At 42.5% G+C, this 22938-nt stretch overlaps 1 protein-coding gene across 14 annotated transcripts in view; it reads right to left on the minus strand.

The window, feature by feature from the left end:
- Window positions 1–22938, minus strand: part of Vti1a (vesicle transport through interaction with t-SNAREs 1A) — a 416873-nt gene that overhangs the window by 97072 nt on the left and 296863 nt on the right. The window contains exon 9 of one of the 14 annotated variants that reach the window (XM_087185696.1): window positions 9598–10761. The exons of 12 other annotated variants lie outside the window; for them this stretch is intronic. In XM_087185696.1, coding sequence (XP_087041822.1) covers window positions 10638–10761 — 124 coding nt within the window. In that variant the 3' untranslated portion in view covers window positions 9598–10637. Of the gene's footprint in view, window positions 1–9597; window positions 10762–22938 lie in introns of those variants that run through there. One more of the 14 variants, XM_087185703.1, reaches the window with a different exon arrangement.

The raw sequence follows: 22938 nt of genomic DNA on the forward strand, positions 1-22938 counted from the left end.
GGCCACAATCAATAGACTTTGCACCAAGTCAGCCTAATAAATCCCAGGCTCTCACTGGAGGTTTGCCAGGACGGCAAGAAAATCTATGGCAGGGAAGCGCTTACAGTGCAAAGACAGAGAAAGCTGTACTGACAGCCGTATAAATTAATTAACAAGGAGCTGTTTATTCTCCTAAAAGATCAGATCACACATTTGTCGACTATCGCAAACTTATCTAGTGATATTTAAAAACCCCACACATTTGGAGGCACACACAAAAGAGAAAGACCCATGTTTGGTGGTGACTGTTTCTCCCTTTATCACATTTTCACTTACTCCATGTATAAATTTGCCTTCTTTGCACTAGTTCTGACCAGTCTATTATTTCCAGCTTATTTGGACTAATGCAGTCTGCCTTGATAATTCTCTAAGTGTGTGGTTGAAATAGTCAAACAATAAAAATAAAAGGCTGATCATTAACATTGTTGGGCTGTGGGATTTTTTTCCCCCTGATGTTAGGAATTTGAATCCTGTTTGTAATGCAGTGGTGGAGGGAAAAATGCTTTAGGTGACAGAAACACTAAAAGGTCAGTGAAAGTTAATGCCAGATTATTTCACAACATTGCAAAATAATTCTAGGATAGTTCCTTACTTAATAAGCAAATAGTGTGTAGATTCAGTGGCAAGGGGCTAAGGACACTACTATCTTAAGACACACCGAACAGAGCTTGGGCAGCTTGGGGGCGAGGCCATCTTCTTCCTCAAACTGAAAACAAATATAAGAGTTTGATAGGACGCTTCCAACTGATTTGCTATCAGGCTACCTTCTAGAATTTTCATAGAAAACCTTATCCTAACTCCACGCCAGTACAGAATCTGAAACTTGAGAGGACAAGGTCTTTCTAAATGCTAAGATTCTAGAAGGGGAGATACGAGAAATAATCTTAGTCGCAAGACTCCAGCTCAATATACTCAGCTGATTGACCAGCATTTGGTGGGAGCTTATTAGGTACGAGGAACTGAAACAGTCATTGACTGGTAATGACACAGGCAGCATTGTTCCCTGGCATGGAAAGCTCATTTCACTGCCTGGGTCTAGCCTGGGCTATGTCAGCCTTGCTGCATGCTAACACACTCCTGTGAACACAAAGGGCACAGTAATCCCCTCCATCATGCACCCTTCAACTCAGTCAGCTTTCAGGAAGGGGGTGGGGTCCTACATGCACACATGTGAAACTTGGGACTGCTGATTGTGTCTCAATAATTTATTGTCTCTTATAAACAGTTTCCAAGGAATAAGTTAATTGACGAGAGAGATTTTCATCCATGGCAATTACCTCCCATTGTTGTATATTAGGCCTGTGTACCACTTCCTATTAATCAGGTCAAATATGTCTGCTTAATAGGTGCATTAAAAAAACTAGTGGAATTTAAAATCACTCCAAATTTATCTGTCTGCTCACATGAGGTTGCTCATCATCAGATTGACTTAGTCTCCCAAGCCCAACTTGGCTTTCGTCTTAGAGATTGTCACAACCACAAGCCTCAAGGTTTACTTCCCTTTCATTCCTATCTCATTTTGGGGAGATCAAGGTTGAGAAGGAAGCCCCTGGGCAGCCTAGGCAGAGGTGGGCCTGGGTTGGACACTTCCCGACACCTCTTTCTAGCGCTATTTCAGCTGGGAGAGAATTTCACCATGGGAAGAACTTTCAACAAAATGGGGAGGCTGTGCTCCTGCCTCACCCTCTCACTGTCCCCCCCCCCCCAGAACAGCTCCTGAGCTGCTTCTCTGGTGCCCTCAAGCTTCACACCTGGATAGTCAGTCTCTTTTGTGTAACACTTTCTCAGAACCTTTGTCACTGAAGTGTTTCGATTTGGAATCCATGGCATCTGGGCCAAATGACACCGAGCACCTTGCTCTGCTAGCTACTTACTGCCCTGTCTTGGGCAAGTCACTCTGAGTCTCTGATCCTGGCTATCTTCTTTTGCTGAGTGGGTAGTTGGGTAGATGATTTCTAAAGGGCTTTGCTCTCAGCTCTTACATCTTGTTATTTATGCCAATGGCTACTCATGGGCTCTGGGGCCTTGTGTTTGCATAACTCTCCTTGCTTCTTTCAGTATCTTCAAATCCATTAGCTTCCTGCTGCCCCTCCCAGCTAAGGTATTACATCCTAGCAATGATACTCTGTCTTCATTTGAGGACAGAGGACCACTGGAAGCAAGTTCAGGTCTGCAGTAGATCTCAAATCACACCTGAAGATCCCTCTTGGTCCTCTCTTCCAACATTTAGGTCACGCTAGGCAGGCCACCATTTAGTCCTGTGATACATGTTTTCTTTCCAATCAATGGTCTTTTGGTAGGCACTAGGTATACCATTTGTAACACTTACTTAGCAGTGAGGCCTGGCTACTCCTCTAAGCACACTATTGGCTGAGTATCATTTTCTGAGACATCTGTGGTTAATTCTCTGGGTGGAGCAATGAGGTTAATGTAAGATAGTTTTAGGGGCAGGTGTATGGCTCTGAAGTTTTTGGGTGTGTAGAACTCTAGGGAGCTGGACTCTATAATCAGAAGGAATGGACATATTAGCTTTGAGCATGATCAATGGTAGAATGGGGGAGAGGAGTGTAACAAGAGTGAGCATGTATGCTTTGTGTGAGAACCAGATACCAGGTGTGTATGTTTTCCCAAACTTTGGAGGCTTCCATTAGATGACACTGGAAATTTGGTATAATTATCCATCTTCAGAGACAAGAAAACTAGGGTCAAAGAGGTTAAGTGACTATTCTTAGGACACAAGGGTGATCAAGAGTCAGCTCTTAGTCTTTTTTATTTTTATTTTTTTCTGGTATTGGGTGATCTAAGCCAGGGCCTTACACATGCTCAATAGGTGCTCTACCAGGAACTACACCTCTACTGTCTCTAAAAAATTCTTTTTGAGATAGGCTATTGCTATGTTTCTCAGGTTGGCTTTGAACTCCTGGAGTCAAGTGATTCTTCTGCCTTAGCCTCCCAAGTGGATGAGAGTACAGGTGTGTGCCACTGTGCTTGGTCAGCTCTTTGTGTTTTGACAAACAACTCAATTCTCTATTACAGGGGTCTCCAACCCTCAGGTACTGGTCATGGCCTGTTTGGTACTAGGCTGTGTGGCAGGTGGTAAGCTGTGAGCAAGTAAGAGAAGATGCATATGTATTTCCTGCCACTATCTCACACTTTACCATCTGGGCTCTGTCTCCTGACAGATCATCAACAAAATTAGATTTTCATAGGAGTGTGAACCTTCCTGTGAAATGGATAGGCTAGGGATTTTGACTGTGTGCTCCTTATGAGAAGCCAATGCCTGATGATCTGAGGTGGAGCTGAGGCAGTGAAGCTAGCACTGGGAAGCAACTGCAAATGCAGATTAACATTAGCAGAGAGGTTTGACCCTTCAGAGACCATAATGAATTAATAGCTTGAAGAATCCTATCAAAACCCTATCAGTGAGTGGCAAGTGACAATTAAGCTGTATCTGATGGTAGGCCTTATAATGCAAGTGAGTTGTTTACTTAAATTGTACAGATGCACCTGGTGGTAGGCTTTAAGTCAGAATCTGACACTTATTTTAGTCTGTGCATAGCCTGCCCATTATTTTATTTACCACTTCCACTGGTGCCTATTTCCCATGTTTGTCTCAGTCACAGCTTTGGTAAGTCCACAGCTAAGTCTAGCTAAAATTAGTAAAAAATAAATAAATAAATAAATCAACAGAACTTTGCATATCTTTGAATGATTATATATCAGAAAAACTGAATTGGTCATTTTTTTTGTCACTATATGCACAGACAGAACAGCTGACGTGACTGAACAGTTTTCTGGTTTCACTACTCTGGTCAAAGAAATCACTGCTGAACGTGGATCTATACTGCTTCATCCACAGAAAAATGCTGACTAGATGAAAAATGTTACCCAAACTTAAAAATATCTTGTAGTATGTAATTAAAATTATCAACCACATGCCCTTAACTCATGTCTGTTCATTCAGCTCTGTGAGGAGATGGATGTACAACACACTTCTTTTACACACAGAAATGAGGTGGCTTTTTAAAGGTAGGTCACTGGCCAGAGTTTTTGAGTTATGGGAACTAATCCAGAGATTTCTTTTAGAAAAGCAGTCATCACTGCCACCAAATTTCAGTAACACAGAATGGGTCATAAGACTTCTTTATTCATATGACATATTCAACCTGCTAAATGAACTCAGCCTGTCCCTTGAGGGAAGAATGACAACTGTATTCCAGTCACCAGATAGACTGGCTGCACTGAAAGCCAGACTAGAACTATGTGGGTGATGAGTGAACACTGGGATTTTGGAAATGTTTCAAATAGCAGAGCTTTTGAAAGATACTGAGCCAGGGCCTTCTTTCACCCAGTTGATGGATGATTCCTCATCTCAACTTTCAGAAGAATGTGAACATTACTTCCCAATCACAAAAGACCCCTGAACTGGGAAGGAATGGATCTTCAACCCATTTGTGAAGAAGCCAGGTGAAGTGACTTTGTGCCAGAAGCGGACCAAATGCTTATAATTGCAAGTGACAGTGGGCTTAAAGGTATGTTTGAGATAACTTCAAATCTCCATACATTCTGGGTTTAAAGACAAGGCAAAATATCCCGGGATTTCCACAAAAGCACTGAAAACCCTGCTTCCATTTCTAACACCCCATCATTGTGAAGCAGGGTTTTCGGCAGTGACAGCAAACAAATAAGATTAAGGGGTAGACTGGACATTAGCAACACACTGCAGGTGCCACTGTTTCTCATTCCCCCATGTAATACCATCTAGTTGCAGAAAAGCAAGCTCAGAGCTCCCACTGATTCTGCGTAATGGTGAGGAGCATACTTATCGCATTATATATTACATTGTAATAATAACAGAAGTAAAGTGCACAATAAATGTAATGTGCTTGAGTCATCCTGAAGGCCCTCATGCTCCCGTCAGTGGAAAAATTGTCTTCCACAAAACTAGTCCCTGGTGCCAAAAGGTTAGGGACCAGTGCTCTATTACAACCTACTTAAATCCAAAAGACCAGGAGATGGCAGGAAGATGACAGACAAGGATAAGTCAGGGTGATTTAAGTCCTACCACATTGGTTATAATTTCATCTATTGAATGGGCATACTTTATGAGCTTCAGAATTATACTTTATGAGTTCCCAACACATATAAATGATTAATGTTTAAAGAGATGGAGACACTTTTTATCATGACTGCATCATCACACATTGTATGCCTGTATCAAATTATAGTGTTTCCATAAAGATGTACAGATCCTACGTTTCAATAAAAGAGAAAAAGAAGGGCTGGGGATTTAGCTCAGTGGTTTCGCTGCCTGTTGTGCAAGCACAAGGACCTGAGTTCGATCCCAGGTACCAAAAAAAAAAAAAAAACAAAAAAAAGAGAAAAAGAAAAAAAGATTTTACTTTAAGCTTTGTAAACTAGAGCTTCTGAGGGCTGAAGCAGCTGTCCAATCACTAAAGTGGACCCTGCCAGTTCTGTTCTAACTGGCCATACACTTCCAGGGTGTACTGGCTTGGGGTGACTCTCAGTAGACTGTGTGAATCCACAGTCTTCTTCTTCCTTTAAAGATATGGCTGCACAACTAGATGCCCATATGCAGAAGAAGGAAACTGGATCCTTACCTCACACCACACACAAACATGAACTCAAAATGAACTAAAGGCCTAAATGAAAGAGTCAAACTATGAAAGTCTTAGAAGTAAAGAGGGATAAATATTTCCGATCTTGGTTTTAGCAACAGATTCTTAACTATGATACCAAAGCCACAAGCAAGTAAAGAAAATAAATTGGACCTCATCATCAAAATTAAAAAAAAAATAGGGATGGGGATTTACCTCAGTGGTTCTGCCACCTGCCTTGTAAGCGCAAGGTCCCAAGTTCGATCCCCAGTACCAAAAAAAAAAAAAAAAAATCTGTGCTTTAAAGCATGCTATCGAGAAAATGAGAAGATAAACTATAGAATGGGAGAAAACATTTGCAAGTTATATATCTGATAAGGGAATATATTTAGATTATACTAAGAATGTGTATAACTTAATAATAAAATGACAACCCAATTAAATAGTGGGCAAAGGATATGAGTAGACATTTCTTCAAAAATATACAAATACCCAAGAAGGACACGAAAACACGATGAACGTCATTAGTCATCAGGGAAATGGAAGTCAAAGCCACAATGGGTATCAGTTCTCCCCCACTTAGCATAGCTAGAATTTTAAAAATCACATAATCATAACTTGGAGATTAGAACAGTGCCGATGGGAATATAAAATAGCACAGTTGCTTTAGAAAACAGTTTAACAGTTCTCCAACAAGTAAAACAGAGTTACTATTTGATCTGTCCATTCCACTCCTAGATATACGCCCAAGAGCCAAAAGAAATGAAAACATGTCCATACAAAAACTGTAGACAAATGTTCACAGCAGCTTTATTCACAACAGCCAAAAGATAGACTCAATCCAAATTTCCACCAGCCTATGAATGCATAAACAATATGTGATATGGTATATTGAGACAATGGAATATTACTCAATCATTACAAAAGGAACGAAGCGCTGACACATTACACATGGATCAACCTAAAAACATTATGCTAAATGAGGGAAGCCAGTCATAAAAAGCCACACGTTATATAATTCCATTCACATGAAGTGTTTTGAACAGGCAGATCTATACAGAAAGGCAGATCTATAGATCTAAGAGATCTATAGAGAAATCTATAGAGCTTGGTGGTCTCTTAGGGCTAGAAGAATGGAGAGACTGAGGGTGACTGCCATATGGTACAAGATTTCTTTTTGAGGTGATGAAAATGTTCTAAAATTGACTATGGCGAGAGTTGCGTGTATCTGAACATATTTAAAAACCCACCGAATTACATACCGTACTTTACGTGGTAAATTAGATACCAATGGACATAGCTGTGCTGTAGGCGGTGCTTCTACGCGGTACAGCTGCTTAGCAAGTGAGGGGCACATCTTTCCTCAGGCTTCCGGCCACCTCTGCCTTCTGTGCCCTGCCCTCCTGCTCATTTCAGGGGTGCTTTCCCCATTCATTCCCAGAGCAGTGGAGGGGAAGGGGGACACCGGAAATGGGATCGTCCATGTATGTGCGGCTCCCAGGCTCCATGAGGATGTCCTGGGGAAGCTGTCTTAGTCACTGCTGCCGCTACTCTCTGAAGGAGGCGCCATTCCCAGCTCCACTTGAAGATGAGAAAACCCAGAGTTTTGGTACCTTCCGCAAGGTCACAAAGCTGACAAGCGGCAATGCCTGCATTTTGAACCATGTCCACTTGACTGCAGGGGAGAGCTTTAGTTTGTTTACTTGGGCCCAGCACTGGACAGGAGGCCGGAGTGTATGGCCCTGGAAGCCTCTCATCACCTCAGGCCCTCCGAAGGGCCACTCCATTCTAAACATCCTTTATTGCGAAATGAGAAACTTCTGAACTATAGCCAGGAGTGGGTGCACCCCTATAATCCCAGCACTCTGAGGCTGAGGCAGGAGGGTTGCCTTGAAGCCAGCCTGGGCTACATAGAGTGTTCAAGGCCAGCTGGAAATTACGTTGTGAGATCATGTCTCAAAAAAAAAAAGGACAAGACTTCTTTAGAATGAAGTCCTATCTAGCCATATCTATCCACTTTATTTCTAAAACAAATGATTTAAGAATGGGAAGAGGTATTTTTTTCCTCTTGCTGCTGACAGTTTGAACCCCATCTTTAAACCTATTTCTTTCTAAACAGTTTGTTGTTAGGCAGAAACTTACTGGGTGAATTTTAAGGAGGTATTTCTATAAACGTGTGGCAAAAGTAGGATGTTAGGGTATTTAACGATAGAATTACTTGTCTTTTAAAATAACATTTGGAATTAATATCTCCTATTTGTGAAGCTGCATCTTTTAACCATATTTTTGTTTTCGTGTCAAACAACATTATCCAAGGTTTACACTTTGATGTAGTGAAGGTGCCTACCTCTGCCGTCAACTTGCTGTGTGATCCTAGGCCAGTCACTTGCCCTCTACAGGTCACTTGCCAGCACCCTCTTGGAATCCAATGGCTGTTTATGGAATTGGATTCTCAGATTCGTAAAATGAGTAGATTGGATCAGATCAGAGGTTGCCAGCTGGCAGGCCATGGCCACATTCTGCCTACAAATGTATTGGTTTGCCCTGCTCAGTTTTAAGCTTTTTAAAAATTCTTGCCAACATTTACAATGGAGGGATTTGTAGTCTGCCTTCCCCATGGCCACAAAGGGACGAATTCTGAGAAGCCTCTCCAGTTTTTTGTCACTGCCAGGCTCGCCTCACCTGGCTCCTGGCTCCTGGCTCCTGACTGACCTCTGCTAGATCCCTATCTGTTCTCCCACGTTATGTTCCAAGCTTTGCAGCATCACAACAGGAAGGGAAAACGGAGGTGAGACACCTGGCTCTTGCCAGGCACCTTTCCAAATACTCCGCAGAGCGATGGATGCACGGCTTGGTAACTGCTGGGCAGCAAGGCCCAAGTGAGCCCCACTTTGCCCTCAAGCCCGACATCTGAGCAGAACCCAGGGGGGCGTCCGAGGTGGTTTAGCTGCCCCTGTCCTACCTTGCCCTGGACCTCAGCTCATGGACAGGCAGAGCCGCCATGTATGAACCCGCAGGCTGTGGCTGGCAAGTCTGGCTTGCTGAGGACTTGGTGACGGGTGTTTCCTGGTCTCATCTAACATTCCACATGGACTGGAACTCCAAGTCAACTCATTTTGTTCCTTATGAGAGCTAGAGGCAAATAGACCATGCAAATTAAATGACAAAGCCTTCCCTGACCCCATCAGGGAGGCGCAGGCTCTTTCCCTGCACACGAAAGGCTCCCTCTCCAGCTTTACAGCTTTACAGCTTTACAGAGAGGCCTGAGATGGCCACACCCTGCACTCATCCAGGCAAGGCCTGCTCTCTGTACGCTCAAGTCAGCAGGGCCTCGGCCAGATCCAGAGTCTCCTCTGCCTTAAACATAATTGCAAAGTTCAGCTTTCTCTTCTTCACACAAAGGTTATTTGGAGTGTGCGTGTTATTTCCCTCTTCTAGCCCTCCCCATTTCTCTTTTAAGAAATGAGTAACTGCCAGTGCTACAAGGCCAGCATGACTTCCTAAGGTGCTTTTTTAAAAGCTTCTTATTTGGAAAGGAATTCAAACTTTACAGGAAAGTTGGAAAAATAAGGAAGCGAGCTCCTATCCTTTTCATTGGATTCAAGGACCATCCTTTACTTTGCCACACTCTGCCTCTCTCTCCTTCTGCACATGTGCATTTGGTGCTGGGAACCATGGGAGAGTCACTGCAGATATCACGCTCCTTTGCAGCACTGGAAAACATTTTCCCAGGTCAGGAAACGTAGCGATGATGTAATACTGACACCGAATACATAGCCCCTGTTCTAATTCCACCAACTGTTCTAATAACGTTCTTTATTGCTTTCTCCCACCCCATTCTGTTCCAGGATTCAATCTAGGACTGCACTTACTTTTCTACTTGTCATGTCTCTTTGGTGTCTTTTAATCTGACATGTGAACTGTTTTATTTTTTCCCTTTACTGTTTTTTGCAGTGCTGGGGACTGAACCCAGGGCCTTCACACTGAGCTACATTCCCAGACCTTTTAATTTTTAAAATTTTTGACACAGGGTCTTACTAAGTTGTCAGTTAGGACTTGAACTTCTGATCTTCTTGCCTCCTCCTCCCAAAGTGCTGGGATTACAGGCATGTGTCACCATGCCTGACTCAAACTGGTTTTCAAAGACACTTTCTCTGTGACATCAGGAAACCAGAACAGATACAGGTAGAAGGTACACACATAGGAAGAAGAATGTCCTGGAGGATGGGGAGACCTAGGGAAATGACAGATACTCCCTTGGGCTCCAGGAATTGCATCACACACTTAAAGATAAGAAGCGGGACTAGCAAAGTTAAGACTTCTATTTTAGTCTCTTGCTCTCTTCCAGAGACAACTGCCATGTTCTGTGCCCTGGCCCTAAGCCTCTCCAGAAAGAGCTTTGTGGAGCAGTAATTGCATTTCCAGGGTGGCAGAGCTGTTTTTCCCAGCCCTGTGTCTCACAAAGCATCTAAATCATTCTATTATACCATAACAATGGATCCTCACACTCGTGGAGCAATTTGTTTTAATTATGTAAATCATTTCATTCTCTTTTCAAATATCTGCTGGGGAACTGCAAGTCACTGCAGGTCAAAATAGGATGTGGAAAATGTTGGGGAGGGACAGAGGGGCTCAGGGAAGCCTGGCTTGTCCCGAAGGTTACACATCACAGGGCACTGGGGTGGAGGAGGAGACCAGGGTACAGAATCCTCAGGAAAGGGTTAGAATGCATGGAGGGAGGAATGTGGGGTCCTGCTGCTGCGACACAAGTGTCCCCCATCCCATGGCAAAGCATGGCATGCACTTTACCTGAGATTCCAGGGGGAGTAGGCCCCCAGCAGACACTGCATCTTCATTCTACCAGACTTTCTGCAGCTGCCCACTTTCTCTCTCCTTTTCTAGATTCAGAGTCACCTTCCCCAAACTGCCTGATGAAAAGACTGGTCCTTCCAGGGGCTGAGTGACCAGGACATTCTGGCTTTATTCCATCTCAACCAGCCTTGTATGGAGTTCGGAGTGTGTGTCTGCAATAAACTGGTTAAGCCAGGTATATTTCCAGCACTCTGGGAGGGTGTGGTAGGAGGATCTTGAGTTCAAGGCCAGCCTGGAACATAGCAAGAAATCGTCTCAAAAACAAAACAAAACAAAAACATCTTGTCCCCTCCAGAAAAAAAAAAAAAAAAATCCCAAGGGAAAAAAATGTTGGTTAAATGACCCAGATCTTCAAAGGAGTTTTGAAATTAAAACTTTTCCATTGTAATTAAGGAAATTGGAGAAACAGGAGGAAAGGGAGAAGGGAAGAAAATAAGGAAGGCAGAAAGACAAGGAGATTGGCAGGTGAGCTCCATTAGCTGAAAACAAGAACTTAATCTTGGGAGGGTGTCCTCCCTTGTTCTGATGTGCTCCACACCACTGGTGTTAGTCGGTACCTCCGTGTTTTAGGACTAGGACTAACATATTTTGTATAATAAACTAGAACTATTTTTCTACTTGTGCTTTTCATTTGCAAATTTTACTTCATACTTGGTACTGAACAGGCTCTTCCTTAATTTTAGGTCCTAAGTCTATGATTAGGGTTTGCTGCCCCCAGGTGAAGAATGGACTTGGGGTGGGGCACAAAATAGCTAACTGGTTAAGAGTGTGGAGACTGAGATCAGACTATCCAGAGTCAAATCCTAGAATCCCCTGACCGTGGGTCTTCTTTTAACATCTATAATAAGAGACAAAAGAAGTATGCACTCAAATGTGATCCTGTGAAACAAGAGGAAGAGCTAAGCCTACTGCCTGGCACATAGCTGAACACTCAGTGAACATTAGCTGCTGTCACTTTTATTTCAACATAGATGGAAAGTCATGTTTAAGACACAGAGAATGGAGGGAAGCCAGTACTTCCAAAGATGATAGAAATGGTTTTCCTTTTAAAGAATAAAAACTCTCATGGCTAAGAAATTGGTAGTTTTTAAACTTGCTTTGAAAGATATTTAACATATATGGAGCATGATTAAAAGAAAACACACCTAACTGCAGTCTTGCTACATCTTTCTCACTAAATTAAACTGGTGTAGATCTTGTCATTTCACTTCTCTCTTCATGGATTCAAAGAAAGAAACTCAGCTTCTACCTTGTCCGATTTACTGCCCTTACACCAGTTTCACAGCTTCTTACAATACTCCTGAATCCCGTCATACTTACCCTGTTTCCTTTCCCCCCCAGCTACCTAAGGAAAGGCTTAAGAAGAAGTGTACTGACTGTGTGTTCCAAGATCCTGCTAAGACCCATCACTTCCCCTCTTCTTTATGGCAGGCATCGTTGGATGGGGCACTTCAGGTCTGTGGGTTACAGGATCAAATGAGTATTGTTTTTGTTAATTGAAAGCAAGTATTTCTTTCTCCTTTTATAGTGTACTAGTTTTCCTCCCTTCCAATGGGAATCTAGTTCCCGATTTTCCTATTAATTTGAAGGCAATGGTTTCCTCTTCAGGTGAGGTTTCCTAGAGCAATGAGAAGGTGAGATTCATACATACCAATGGCCGGCAGCAACAACCTCTTTCTAACAACTAAATCTGAAATTACATTTAAACGTAAGGTTATAAACCAGCTCTCAATGGCACACCACTCTCCCTTTTCTTTCCCTCCTCTAGACACATTGGAAGAGCTCAGTCTCTTTTCCTCTGCACATTCCCTCCCACCACAGGGCCCTTGCACAAGCTCTTTTCCAGGACAGGAGCAACCTGGTGATGTCTGCACTCTAGCTCAAGCATCTCTTCTTCAGAAGTCTGGGCCTTCCTAGTCAAGGATGAAGTCCCTCCACTGGAGATACTGGTCTACCAGTATCAGCATTGTCCATGTCAGAAGTACAAATTCTCAGCTCTCCCCTACCATCAGACCTAAGGAATGAGAGTCAGCTTTATGTTAACAAACCCTCTAGGGGATTCTAATGTTTGCTGAAGTTTGAGAATCAATTGCATCTCCTCCCTTTGTACCATGTGGTGCTCCTTCTTGGCATGCACTGCAATTACTCTCAAATTTGTGTGATTATTTGATTAATGGCCACTACTAAAGGCAGAAACTGTGGGAGGCTTTGGTCACTTCTTCTTTCTCTTAGTATCAAGCAGTGTGGAGCATGGAATGTAAATAAATGTCTTCCAATAAATTAAAAATAAATGTAATATTTAACAGGAAAATTATTATAGAAGAAATTAGTTAGAAGTATGAACTGATAATTTATTAGAAAATGGCAGAAATAATAAATATTTTACTATGGTTAACTTCACATAGCAAAGTAAATAAACAGGTAAAATATGGTGATGTCATTCCCCAGCTTCACTTACTAAGTTAGCAAATAGGAGAAAGGACTTGATATCCAGCTGGGATACAGGGATAATTGCTATTATAGGAATGGATGTACTGTTCTTCTGGAATGTAGTTTTGAAAATTAAAATGACCCAGCATAGCCACCTTTAGTCATTAACTACAGGGGTATATTATTACACATGCACACAGGTACAAGTATGCCTAGAATGTGCGTATTAACACTTAATCACTACAATTTCAAAATAACAAATACTCCAGTAGAGACTGGAAGAAGGAAATTGTGCATTCACAACACTGAGTGTCATGTAGCCAGCAAAAGTGATGATGCTGAGATAAATTAATCTACATGGAACAATGATTACAACTTGGTAAAATGAAAAACAAAACTCAATTTAAAAATGTGTAACTATGTGTGTATATATCCAGAGGAAAATGTCTAGATACTTATTCAGCAAAAGAACTATTAATTGTGTGAATATAGATGACCTTTTTCTTCTCAATTTCTTACACTTTTCTAGTTTTTTCACAGATTACTCTGTATAATAAAAAGTTTAAAGACAACATTTTAAACATTAAGTTTAGTTTAAGCAAAATATAACTAGGAAGGTAAAGCACTTACGTAAAGACAAAGCCAACTAAAGATGATTCTTAAAATGTGACTCTTGCATTATTCCCTGTCTTGGATTAACCGTGCCGTGAATCTCTCCCTTCCCTCGGACAGCCGAGAAGTGCCCACCGCTGGCTATGGTGACTGACTGGGAGTAAGCAGCTGGTCACTGATAACATGCACGCAAACCACATCTGAGAACGGCTGGCACAGAACAGGAAAACTCTTTCGCCCAAGCTAAGAATCCCAAAGGTGCCAGACCCAGGGGTGGGAGCAGCTATTCCCAGGGGTGCAGGCTGGGCATCAGTCTACTGGGGATGTCTTAGTAACGTCCCCGGCCTGTGGAGACACTGTCATTGCAGGCATCACTGCAACAACTGAAATCCATCCTTCCACTTCCTTCTTCCTCTCTGCCTGACACCATCCGCATTCCTGGCATGCTGCGTTCCAGAAAGAGTGCTGTAGCATGAAGCAAATGGGTGGCCCTAGGGAAATGAGGTAGTATCTGCAAAGGCCGACGCACCAGCTTCGGATCGGTACCCAGTTTAACATCACACGTTCTTGGTGCCACATGGTAGCAGGCAGTAAAAGGGTGACGCCAAGGGTTCCAAGGTCTCAATGGCCCCATGGCATGTTTAATAAAACAACACGTAAAAGCTATTGTGAGAGGTGGTTTAAGCATAAAATAGGTTTTAAACAAACAGAATTTGTATTAATGTAATAAAAAAAAAAGCACTGAACACAGGGCTGTAAAGTGTCATCACTCACAGAGTGATGTTCTATTGTTCTATTGGCTTCTGAGTGCTATAAAGCCAGGCCAGATACTCTGAGGACAAACAGGCAGAAAAAGGAACCCCTCACTCAGCCCTGTCACGTCACATGGGTCGGGCATGTAAGACTACGCTTGGCGTGAGGTTTCTGACAAAGGCCAGCAGTACATTCCGAGTCTACCAAGAGTCGCATGCTCAATCCCTCATTCTGTACACAGCCAAGGGGCACTGCTAATGGGCTTCTCAATCTGGTGCCAAGTGGCAGGGGCTGTTTGGGGACTGAGTTTTCAGTGTCTAATGGCAGGAATCGAGGCTATGCGAAAACATCCTCTAGCTGTGATTCTTATTATTACTCTTTTAAGCTAGTCTTGCCCCAGATCTTTTGGTTGGGCCCAGCTGAGCTGCTGAGATTTAAAAGTCTCGGTCCCTTATAGGTGTGTGAGACACGGCCTTGACACCTAAAGGGACTTCTGGGTGGACCCAGCACTTAAATCAGTTCTAGAGGCATCTGGGAGGGAAAATAAGCCACAATTTCATGTGAAAATGTTCACTTTTAGGCAACGGTGATAGCTTCATATTCAACAGCTCTCTTCCGGGTAGATATTAATGAGAAGTAGGAATACTGAAGCTAATGACTACACATCCCTTACATAATTACAGTGACCCATAGTCCTTTCAAAATGCCAAATTAGCTGATTAAAATGAGTCTTGTTGAAGTTCTAATATTCTAATTCAAATCTCCTGCCCAAATATACTTGCAGGATCTAACTACATTTCAAGATGGATTTGGCAAACTCAAAAAGCACTCGGTTCCTAATACAAGGCCAAAGTAATTTCAAATTCACTTTATGAAGCCTTAACTATGGCTCCTGTTTCAATTTGTAGAAACTTTTGTCTTCCTGTTTCTGGATCGCTTTCTGCTTTCCATTCAGGAACAAAACAAAAAAGTTCTCAGACCAGTTTTATCCAACTTCACCTCTGATTTCACTGTTTCAGTCTTTTGGGCCAAGCCTGTGTGCCCTGCAGCTTCAGGGTCACATCTGAACTCTGCCTCCAGCAACCCTGTGAGCCAGCTGCAGAGAGGGTGGCTGCAGCCCTTGTAGCCACAAGAAATAAGATTTGCAGGATCTTACAGGACTGGTGCTCGGCGGTCACCCCTCAGCTGAAAGTACATACCCACCAGCCCTGAAATGGTGCATTCTATTTTATTTAAGAGAGACTTTAAATAAAAACCTAGAAAATAAAACTGCAATGTGCCATTGCAACAACTGTCAAAGAACAGCTACTAAACTTCTTTGGAGAGGACGGCAAGAGAAAGTATAATGCTGTCCAGTTAAGAAGGAGTCAATCAGTTTGCTGAAAGCATTTATTGAGATCACAGAGGAGATATTCAGAAAACAAATATGATCACTCCTTATGGCAGCAGAAGTTTTCATGTGTATAGAGACACATGTATGGATAGGTTCGTGGGTCTCTATCTTTCTGTCTCCCAAGGTAAAGCACCAAAATCAACAGTTTCCAAACTCAATTGTGGAGAATCGAACTTATTTTTCTAGCCTATAGGATTAAAACTGGATTTCAACCTAGAGGTAACACATTGCACTGACGTTAGGAATAACATCAGGCTATATAAATATTTTTCTAATGAAAACGTGGCATTATTAGTGAGGAGTAAGACATAACTGTTATGTTGAAGGAAAGAAAGCCTTTATTTGTTCTTCATACAATCATAACACAATCAGCCAAACAAGGCTTTGCCTCCCTCAAACCACCATTATACTGGGAGTTCTGTGTAAGCTCCTTGTTTGTACAAAAGCCTGGCGATATAGGCTGGACGGGTAATCCTAAAGCTGTTAGACCAAAATTAAAACACATCTTACGGGTGGATCTGTATTTTTAAGACAGCTCTGTTTGAGAGGCCTGTGCCGATCACACCAGGAGATAAGCCCCACGCAATCTCAGGATGATCACTTCAACAAACACTGGCACAGCACTGTAATTTTTTAGCTTTTCACCACACACAAGAACAAGGATCTTGCAATCACTTTGTCAAAGACAGCAGACTTCTCAAGACAGACAGTCGTGGTATGCACAGGCCTTACTAAGAGGTTGCTGTTAATTTTTTTTTCTTGACCTTAAAAGTAAAGAAGAAAAACCTTAATGCTCATGTGTCTAATTGGTTCAATTATCACTAAAATAGAAGCAGGCTGCCAAGAAGGGGTTCTATATGTCCTATTTCTGCATTCTTAAATCAAATGTGAACTTAATATCATGGACCAACAAACATCTGGATTGTTCCCAACTTTCTGGTTTTTCTTAAAATAAAATCTCTTCTCTGCCCTGACCCCAATAACCAACATCCCACAAACATAACTCCTTGTGATGACTCTCAATGCCATGTTTTAAAATTTTAGAATAGAACAGGATAGTTAGAAATTGCTCAAACGTCTATTTCCACCTTCCTGGATTCTATTTCTTGGTGTGGATGTGTGTGTGTTTTCCCTTGTTTATATTTTCACTATCCCTCCTCTTTATTTCTGGCTCTTTGCAACCTATGCTGAGGCGGCTCCAGTACTGTATTGCCCACGCTGTCCTTGGCCCAAGATGGCCCATCTCTTCTCAGAAGTAAGTGGATTTCAGTTTTGCTGGTTTATAGCACCCCTATTCAATCACCAAGCGCTCTGAGAATCCTGGGGTTGGTCAGACCCCATGCGCCCTATCTTTCCCTCATGGCAGATGTGGAGCACTACAACAGCGAGGAAACTGGGCCACTTGTGGCAATGGGTGCTGTGGGTTGGAGGGCATTGATAGGTAGGAGCTTCTGGGGGAGGGTCAAGAAGTATTTGGTTCTGGCCCAGGATTTAGCTCAGTGGTTCTGGTGCCTACCTCGCAAGTGCAAGGTCCCGAGTTCGATCTCTGGTACCAAAAAAAAAAAGTATTCGGTTTCTTTGAAACTGGTTCCCGAACCAGTAAGGCAAAAGTCCCTTCTACTTTCTGTAGGTATTAAGGCTGACCGGGAGGATTCCTTGAATGCAAATAGCTCTTTGCAAGCTGGAGATGAAGAAAAAAGGTCTTTTTGAGAAGTGTTTTGCAGCTGAACTGTGTCTGTTGTGTGTTTCCAACAAAAATACTTCCTAAGGCAGTGTCCCTGAATGTCGAGCAGTGGATGTGAACGGACTTAATATACTAGGGAATAAGAAGTGGATTCTATTAAGTTTATTAGCAGTTCAAAACATGATACATACTACAGCAGTGAAAGTGATCCACCCCTACAATTTGCATGGAATGAGTATGTGGGTTTAACAAGAGCTAATAAGTGAAACCTAAAACCCAGTTTTCCATCTGAAGACCTTTGGGGTCCACTTTTACACTACCTTGATCAAACCAGGAATGAAAGTTCCGGCTGCTTCCTCTAGCCCTGAGGGTTCTGGAGTTTCTCCAGTCACACTTCTCCACATCAGCCTGCCTTGGATCCTAACCAAGGATGCATACGCGCCACTCAGATGCCACCACACAGCTTCCCTCTGGTAACCATCGGGGGCAGGAAAGCAGGGGAGGTACCAGACAGGAGACTCATCTGGGAGGCCACTTTTCCAAACAGGGTTTCACCTCCTGCTTTAGTGTACAATGATGTACAGGAATGAAAACACAACTACCAGAAACATTCATTGAAAAGTGGCACTTCATTCAGTCCTCACAACCATTCCTGGAGGGCTCTTTCTATTATTATCTTCCTTTGATATGAAACAGATAAATAAGCAAAGCAGAATGCCCAGGGCCACATGGTGGGGAGTGGCAGCCCAGGGCTTGAGTCACGTCTCCCACCAGAACCCTTGCTCTGGGCCACTGCACCTGTTATCACGTCGTGGCCAGGGCTTCCTCCTACAATCCTGGATCTTGGACACCTTGCACTAGTACCATCTGGAGGAGCATTTGAAAAATGCAGATTGCCAGATCCTGCCCCACAGGTTCTGATTGAGCAGGTCTGGGATGAAGGCCAGGAGTCTTTTTAATCCTTACCCAGGTGAAACATCTGTGGATCACTGAACTTGAACTTGAGATGTGTGGTCGACACAGGTGACCGAGGCTGCCAGAACCTAGCTGGTGGAGAAAAAGGTGCTTCTTAAAGATGCTCAGCACAAAGTGCAAGCTAAAGTCTTTTGACAATCTGCAGTAACATCGGACTAAAGTCTGGATCATCAGGTTCGAGACCCACTTCTTCTGTGAGCCTCCGGGGCTGCCATTCCCCAGGAAATCTCTGTTCTACAGATTTGCTCAGCTGTGCTACAGTGCAGGTCTCCTAGTTATACTCTATGTTGTATTACGGAGCTTTCCTTAATTTTACAGGTAGATATGGCGTAAATCCTATTTGTTAGTAAGTGTAGAGATGTGAAGTAGGTAATTACAATTGGATACAAAGATCCTCAGGGAAATATTATTTATAATGGTGAAAAAACTGTAAATCAAATGTCCAGCAGAAGACTTAACTTGGGCTAAGGGTGTAGCTCAATGCTAGAGCGTGTGCTTAGCACGTGTGAGGGCCTGGGTTTGATTCGCAGAACAAAAAAGAAAAAGAAAAAAAAAGATTGGTTAAACTGTATAGATATTCTAAACGACAGTCTGAAGCACATTTGATGATTCATTCACATTTATGTCATGCGGAACAAGTGAGCAATAATCTTATTTACATGGTTTTGTAAAAACACAAAGACAAAATACTGGAAGAAAATAGACCTAAATGCTAGAGTGGGTATTTTTGGGGTGGCCAGATCATATATGAGTTATTTTTTCTTTTTTTGTATGTGACTCATTTTCAACAAAAACCAAATACTTTTCACATTAAAAATGTCATAAAAGTCATAGCAGGGAAGCAAGAGTGAAAGTAAAAGCAAAAGCAAAAGGGAGACACTGGTTTCCTCCAGAAGCAGCTGGCAGGTGGGCAAGTGTGTCTGCGGCAGGCACTCCCCGCCCGGGTGCCCAGCACACCCTGGCCTTCTCCTCCAGCACTTGCCATGGAGCCAGCGTGCATCACCCAGGCCGTGCGAGGCTGATGTCTCAGGTTAGATGGTGAGGACGGGGCTGTGTCCCACACACCTTGCACGACGCTTACATGTGGCTGCCTCTCAACAAATATTTGTTGCATGAATGAATGAATGGCTAGTTCTCACCTCCCCACCTAAGCTAATGGTGCCTAGAAGGCAGGGGCTCCCGTCATACTCAGAATTTCTGAACTCCTCTGTACACACCAGGGTTGGGTATATCACAGGTGCTTAGTAAAGGTCTGCCTTTCTGATTGGGGATCACGTCAAAAGGAAGCATGCCTGCTGAGAGGAAGCATGTCCACCGAGTGGAGCCAGCCCCCTGGATGTCTCCCCCAGAGTTCAGGCCCAACCCCAGGGTGGGTTGGAGCCAGGCTGCCTAACTGCAAAGGCTGCATGGAACTGAATAGCTGATTTTGTTTGCTGAGAGAAGCAAGTCAGGTAGCCTCGGATCTTTATTTGCAGAAGCAGTCATGCCTTAACATACTGCTCCACCCTTTTGGAAAAAGATTGATAACCATAATGATGATGTTTTAATGAGCTTAATTGCACATTCCTTATGTTCTTGCAGAGTTGCCAATCAGCTACTTCAACATCCACCAGTTTACTTGTAATAACTTTTCCCCCTTCCTCTATGCCAGGGAGCATAATTATTCTTGTGGTAAACCTGGAGTTCAGCTCTTTCTCCCTCTCTTTTTTTTTCCTTGCTGTTTTTTCCCTTTCTGGGAATTACTCTAAATGGGTATCTTTGAAAGGAGGGTGGCAGGGTGCTTTTGGTACAGTGCTTACCAAGAACCCTTTCATCAAAGGGGCCCTTGTGAGCATGCTCTGGACGTGAGCCAATCAGATCATCCCGCTGTCTGTCTCAGAAGAAACTTCGGCCCTGGTATGTAAGTCAAGCCGGCCTGCAGACAGGCTGACTGCACTCAAAGGGCAACCTGTCTTAGCTGACTGAAAAAATGCTGAAGGGAAAATTACCTGTTTGGCTCCAGACAGAATTAACTTTTTTACATATATATATATATGTAGGCACCCAAGTATGTTTATTATTTTTTGTTTAAAAGCGTTTGCCTATCTAATATAGTAATTAATGTTATCTGGTCAGTACTTGAAACATTTTGAAATATGTGCAAATTCAATAAGGCTACAGGGCCTGGAGGCAAAATAAGATGAATTTTCTTATTAAATGACAGAGAGCTGTTTGGGGATTAACAAATGGCAGTTTTGTAATTTGTTCGTGGCCCATGCTCCATGCAGGGCCATTTGGTCTGCATGCAGGCCCCTGATGAGCGGGAAGTGGTTAGGTACCATGCCCTCCTGGGCCTCCACTGTTCTTCACTCCACACTCTACTGTCACTCAGGTGGGGCCCCAGCCTTGCTGACAGTGGCCCCTTCTCAAAGGTGAGTAAACCCATCTACTGAGCAGTCTGGGAAAACTTTTGCAGCCCCAGCCCCCAAATCATCTTACAAACACATTTTTGATATTTCAAGAAAAAGGACATAATTGACAAATATATTTTATAGTTTCTATGTGAGAAAAGGACTACATATTTCTTCTCTGGACCCATTCTGGACTGTGGCCTTCCTCTTCTCTGAAACCCTAGGTTTGCGCACGCTGTGCACATAGGGTGCTGCCTGCATGCCAGGTGCTAGGCCCGATGTCAGGGGTTGGACGGGGAAGATGTGACCTTGGTCCTCAAGGACAACAGCTGGACACCTCAGACCCTGTACCTCAGGGGTTTGGTGCCGCTTTTCCATCAGAGGATTAGTTTGACTGCTTAAAAATAGTAATAACTTTATACCACTAAGGTGTTAACAGCGGTACAAAGTATAGGTGACAGAATTATTGTGCCATGTCATGTACTTTTTCTTTGTACTTTTCAGAATTCTCCAGAATTTCTACAATAAACTTTCATTTTTGTAGATAGCATATTTTTATGCCATTAAAATGAAACTTTCTGGGAGCAATTAAAAGGCACATTCCAGAATTATATAGAGAATAAAGTGAAGGACAATAGGGCAGGCAACAGTCAGTAAGGGAAAAAGGGGGTGAGAATTGACAGAAGGGAATTTTAATGAGCAGGGCAGCTTGAGAACCACAGCTGGCTTGGGCTAACTTGCTGGAGTGTTAAATCAAGTAATAACAAAAATATGACTGTGTTTTACATATGAAATTTCATAACTTCCTGAGAAGTAAATAGTCCTTTCCCTCTTGGTTGTTCGTCCTAAGGAATGTTTATGTTCTTGTTCTGGGCTCAACATTTTCCCAAAGTCGTCTTGTTTATGCAGAGGTACAATGTCCCAAACAGAAATGCTAACTCGGTTTTCTTTGGTGGTCCAGCTCTCATGTTTCTGTCACATCAGGGACCATGTATTGTGTGCTTGTCTCTTCCTGGCCCCTTGACTCCTACCTGTGCTGTATAGGGTTCTTTTTCTTATAGTTTTAGACTCAACCCTGGAAAGGACGGCTGGAAATTCTCTGATGGTTTTGTTCGCTCCGACCTAAAGGGTTTCTTCCTAAAAAGGTTTTCTTTCTCTTTTATAAACCCCACAAAGTCATGGATGCAGGCTGAAACTGAGGCTTTCCCATCCGTGGAGAGAAAAAAATATAAAATTCTTTTCATATAAATATATTCACAGAGAATAATCCTCCTCTGCTCCTGGCTACTTCTACTCGGGGCAGGCAGAAATTTGGAGGCAGAGGGAATCATTTTTGCCTTTGCATAGTTTTTTTTTCCCAGACTAGTGGAAAATAGCTAATTTTCATCACCAGATTGTACCTTTAATGGCCAGTGAAAAAAATTGATGGAAAAAATTCTTCGCAAATGGTGCATACCATGCTGTAAAACCATTAGATAACAGTAATTATGGGTTTCATTTCAAGAGCAAATAATTACCCTAGTGGGAAAATGCTCACTTTTTAAGCAGAAGAAACTCTTTCTAGGATTTGCATATAGTCTACCATTCTGAGAACAGCAGCTTTGGGAGAAAAAATAAAAAAAGAAAAATAAAAACCATAAACTGAGTTCAGTCTCTTTCCAGAGTTGAGAAAAGTGACTTAGGGACATGAGGTTCTTTCTTTCTGGTTATGGGATTAAGGGTTTTATTATTACTGTATTCAAGAGATATTTTCCTGATTATTTCTCTCATCTGTATAAACCTGGCAAAGGAATTCTTTTCAAAAATAAATTGTTGAGTCTAATAGCTATAATACCTTGCAACTCTGTATATGTTATAGGTAGTATAGCTCATATATCACTACCTTCCAAGGACAGCATCTATTTTATGTAATGCAATCCTTTTAAAAGGTGATTTCCCCAATGTGTAACTAAGTCTGATTTAATTTATAAGACATTTTATGTAAAATATACATACAGTTCAGGCCACGTCTTACAGAAATATGGGTCTATAAATAATAGCTCCCTATCATAGAAAAAAAATAGTCCATGTAAATGAACTGAAGAACCAAAAAGAGGCTGAACTGTACCCTAAAAGAGAAACTGCCAAACTATCATACTCCCCATGTGATGGACTGTAAGGAGGTAAACAGAA

Source organism: Heterocephalus glaber, unplaced genomic scaffold (genome assembly GCF_053883595.1).
Source record: "Heterocephalus glaber isolate CG9 unplaced genomic scaffold, H.glaber_assembly_v1.0 deba00001497, whole genome shotgun sequence".
NCBI lineage: Eukaryota > Metazoa > Chordata > Mammalia > Rodentia > Bathyergidae > Heterocephalus > Heterocephalus glaber.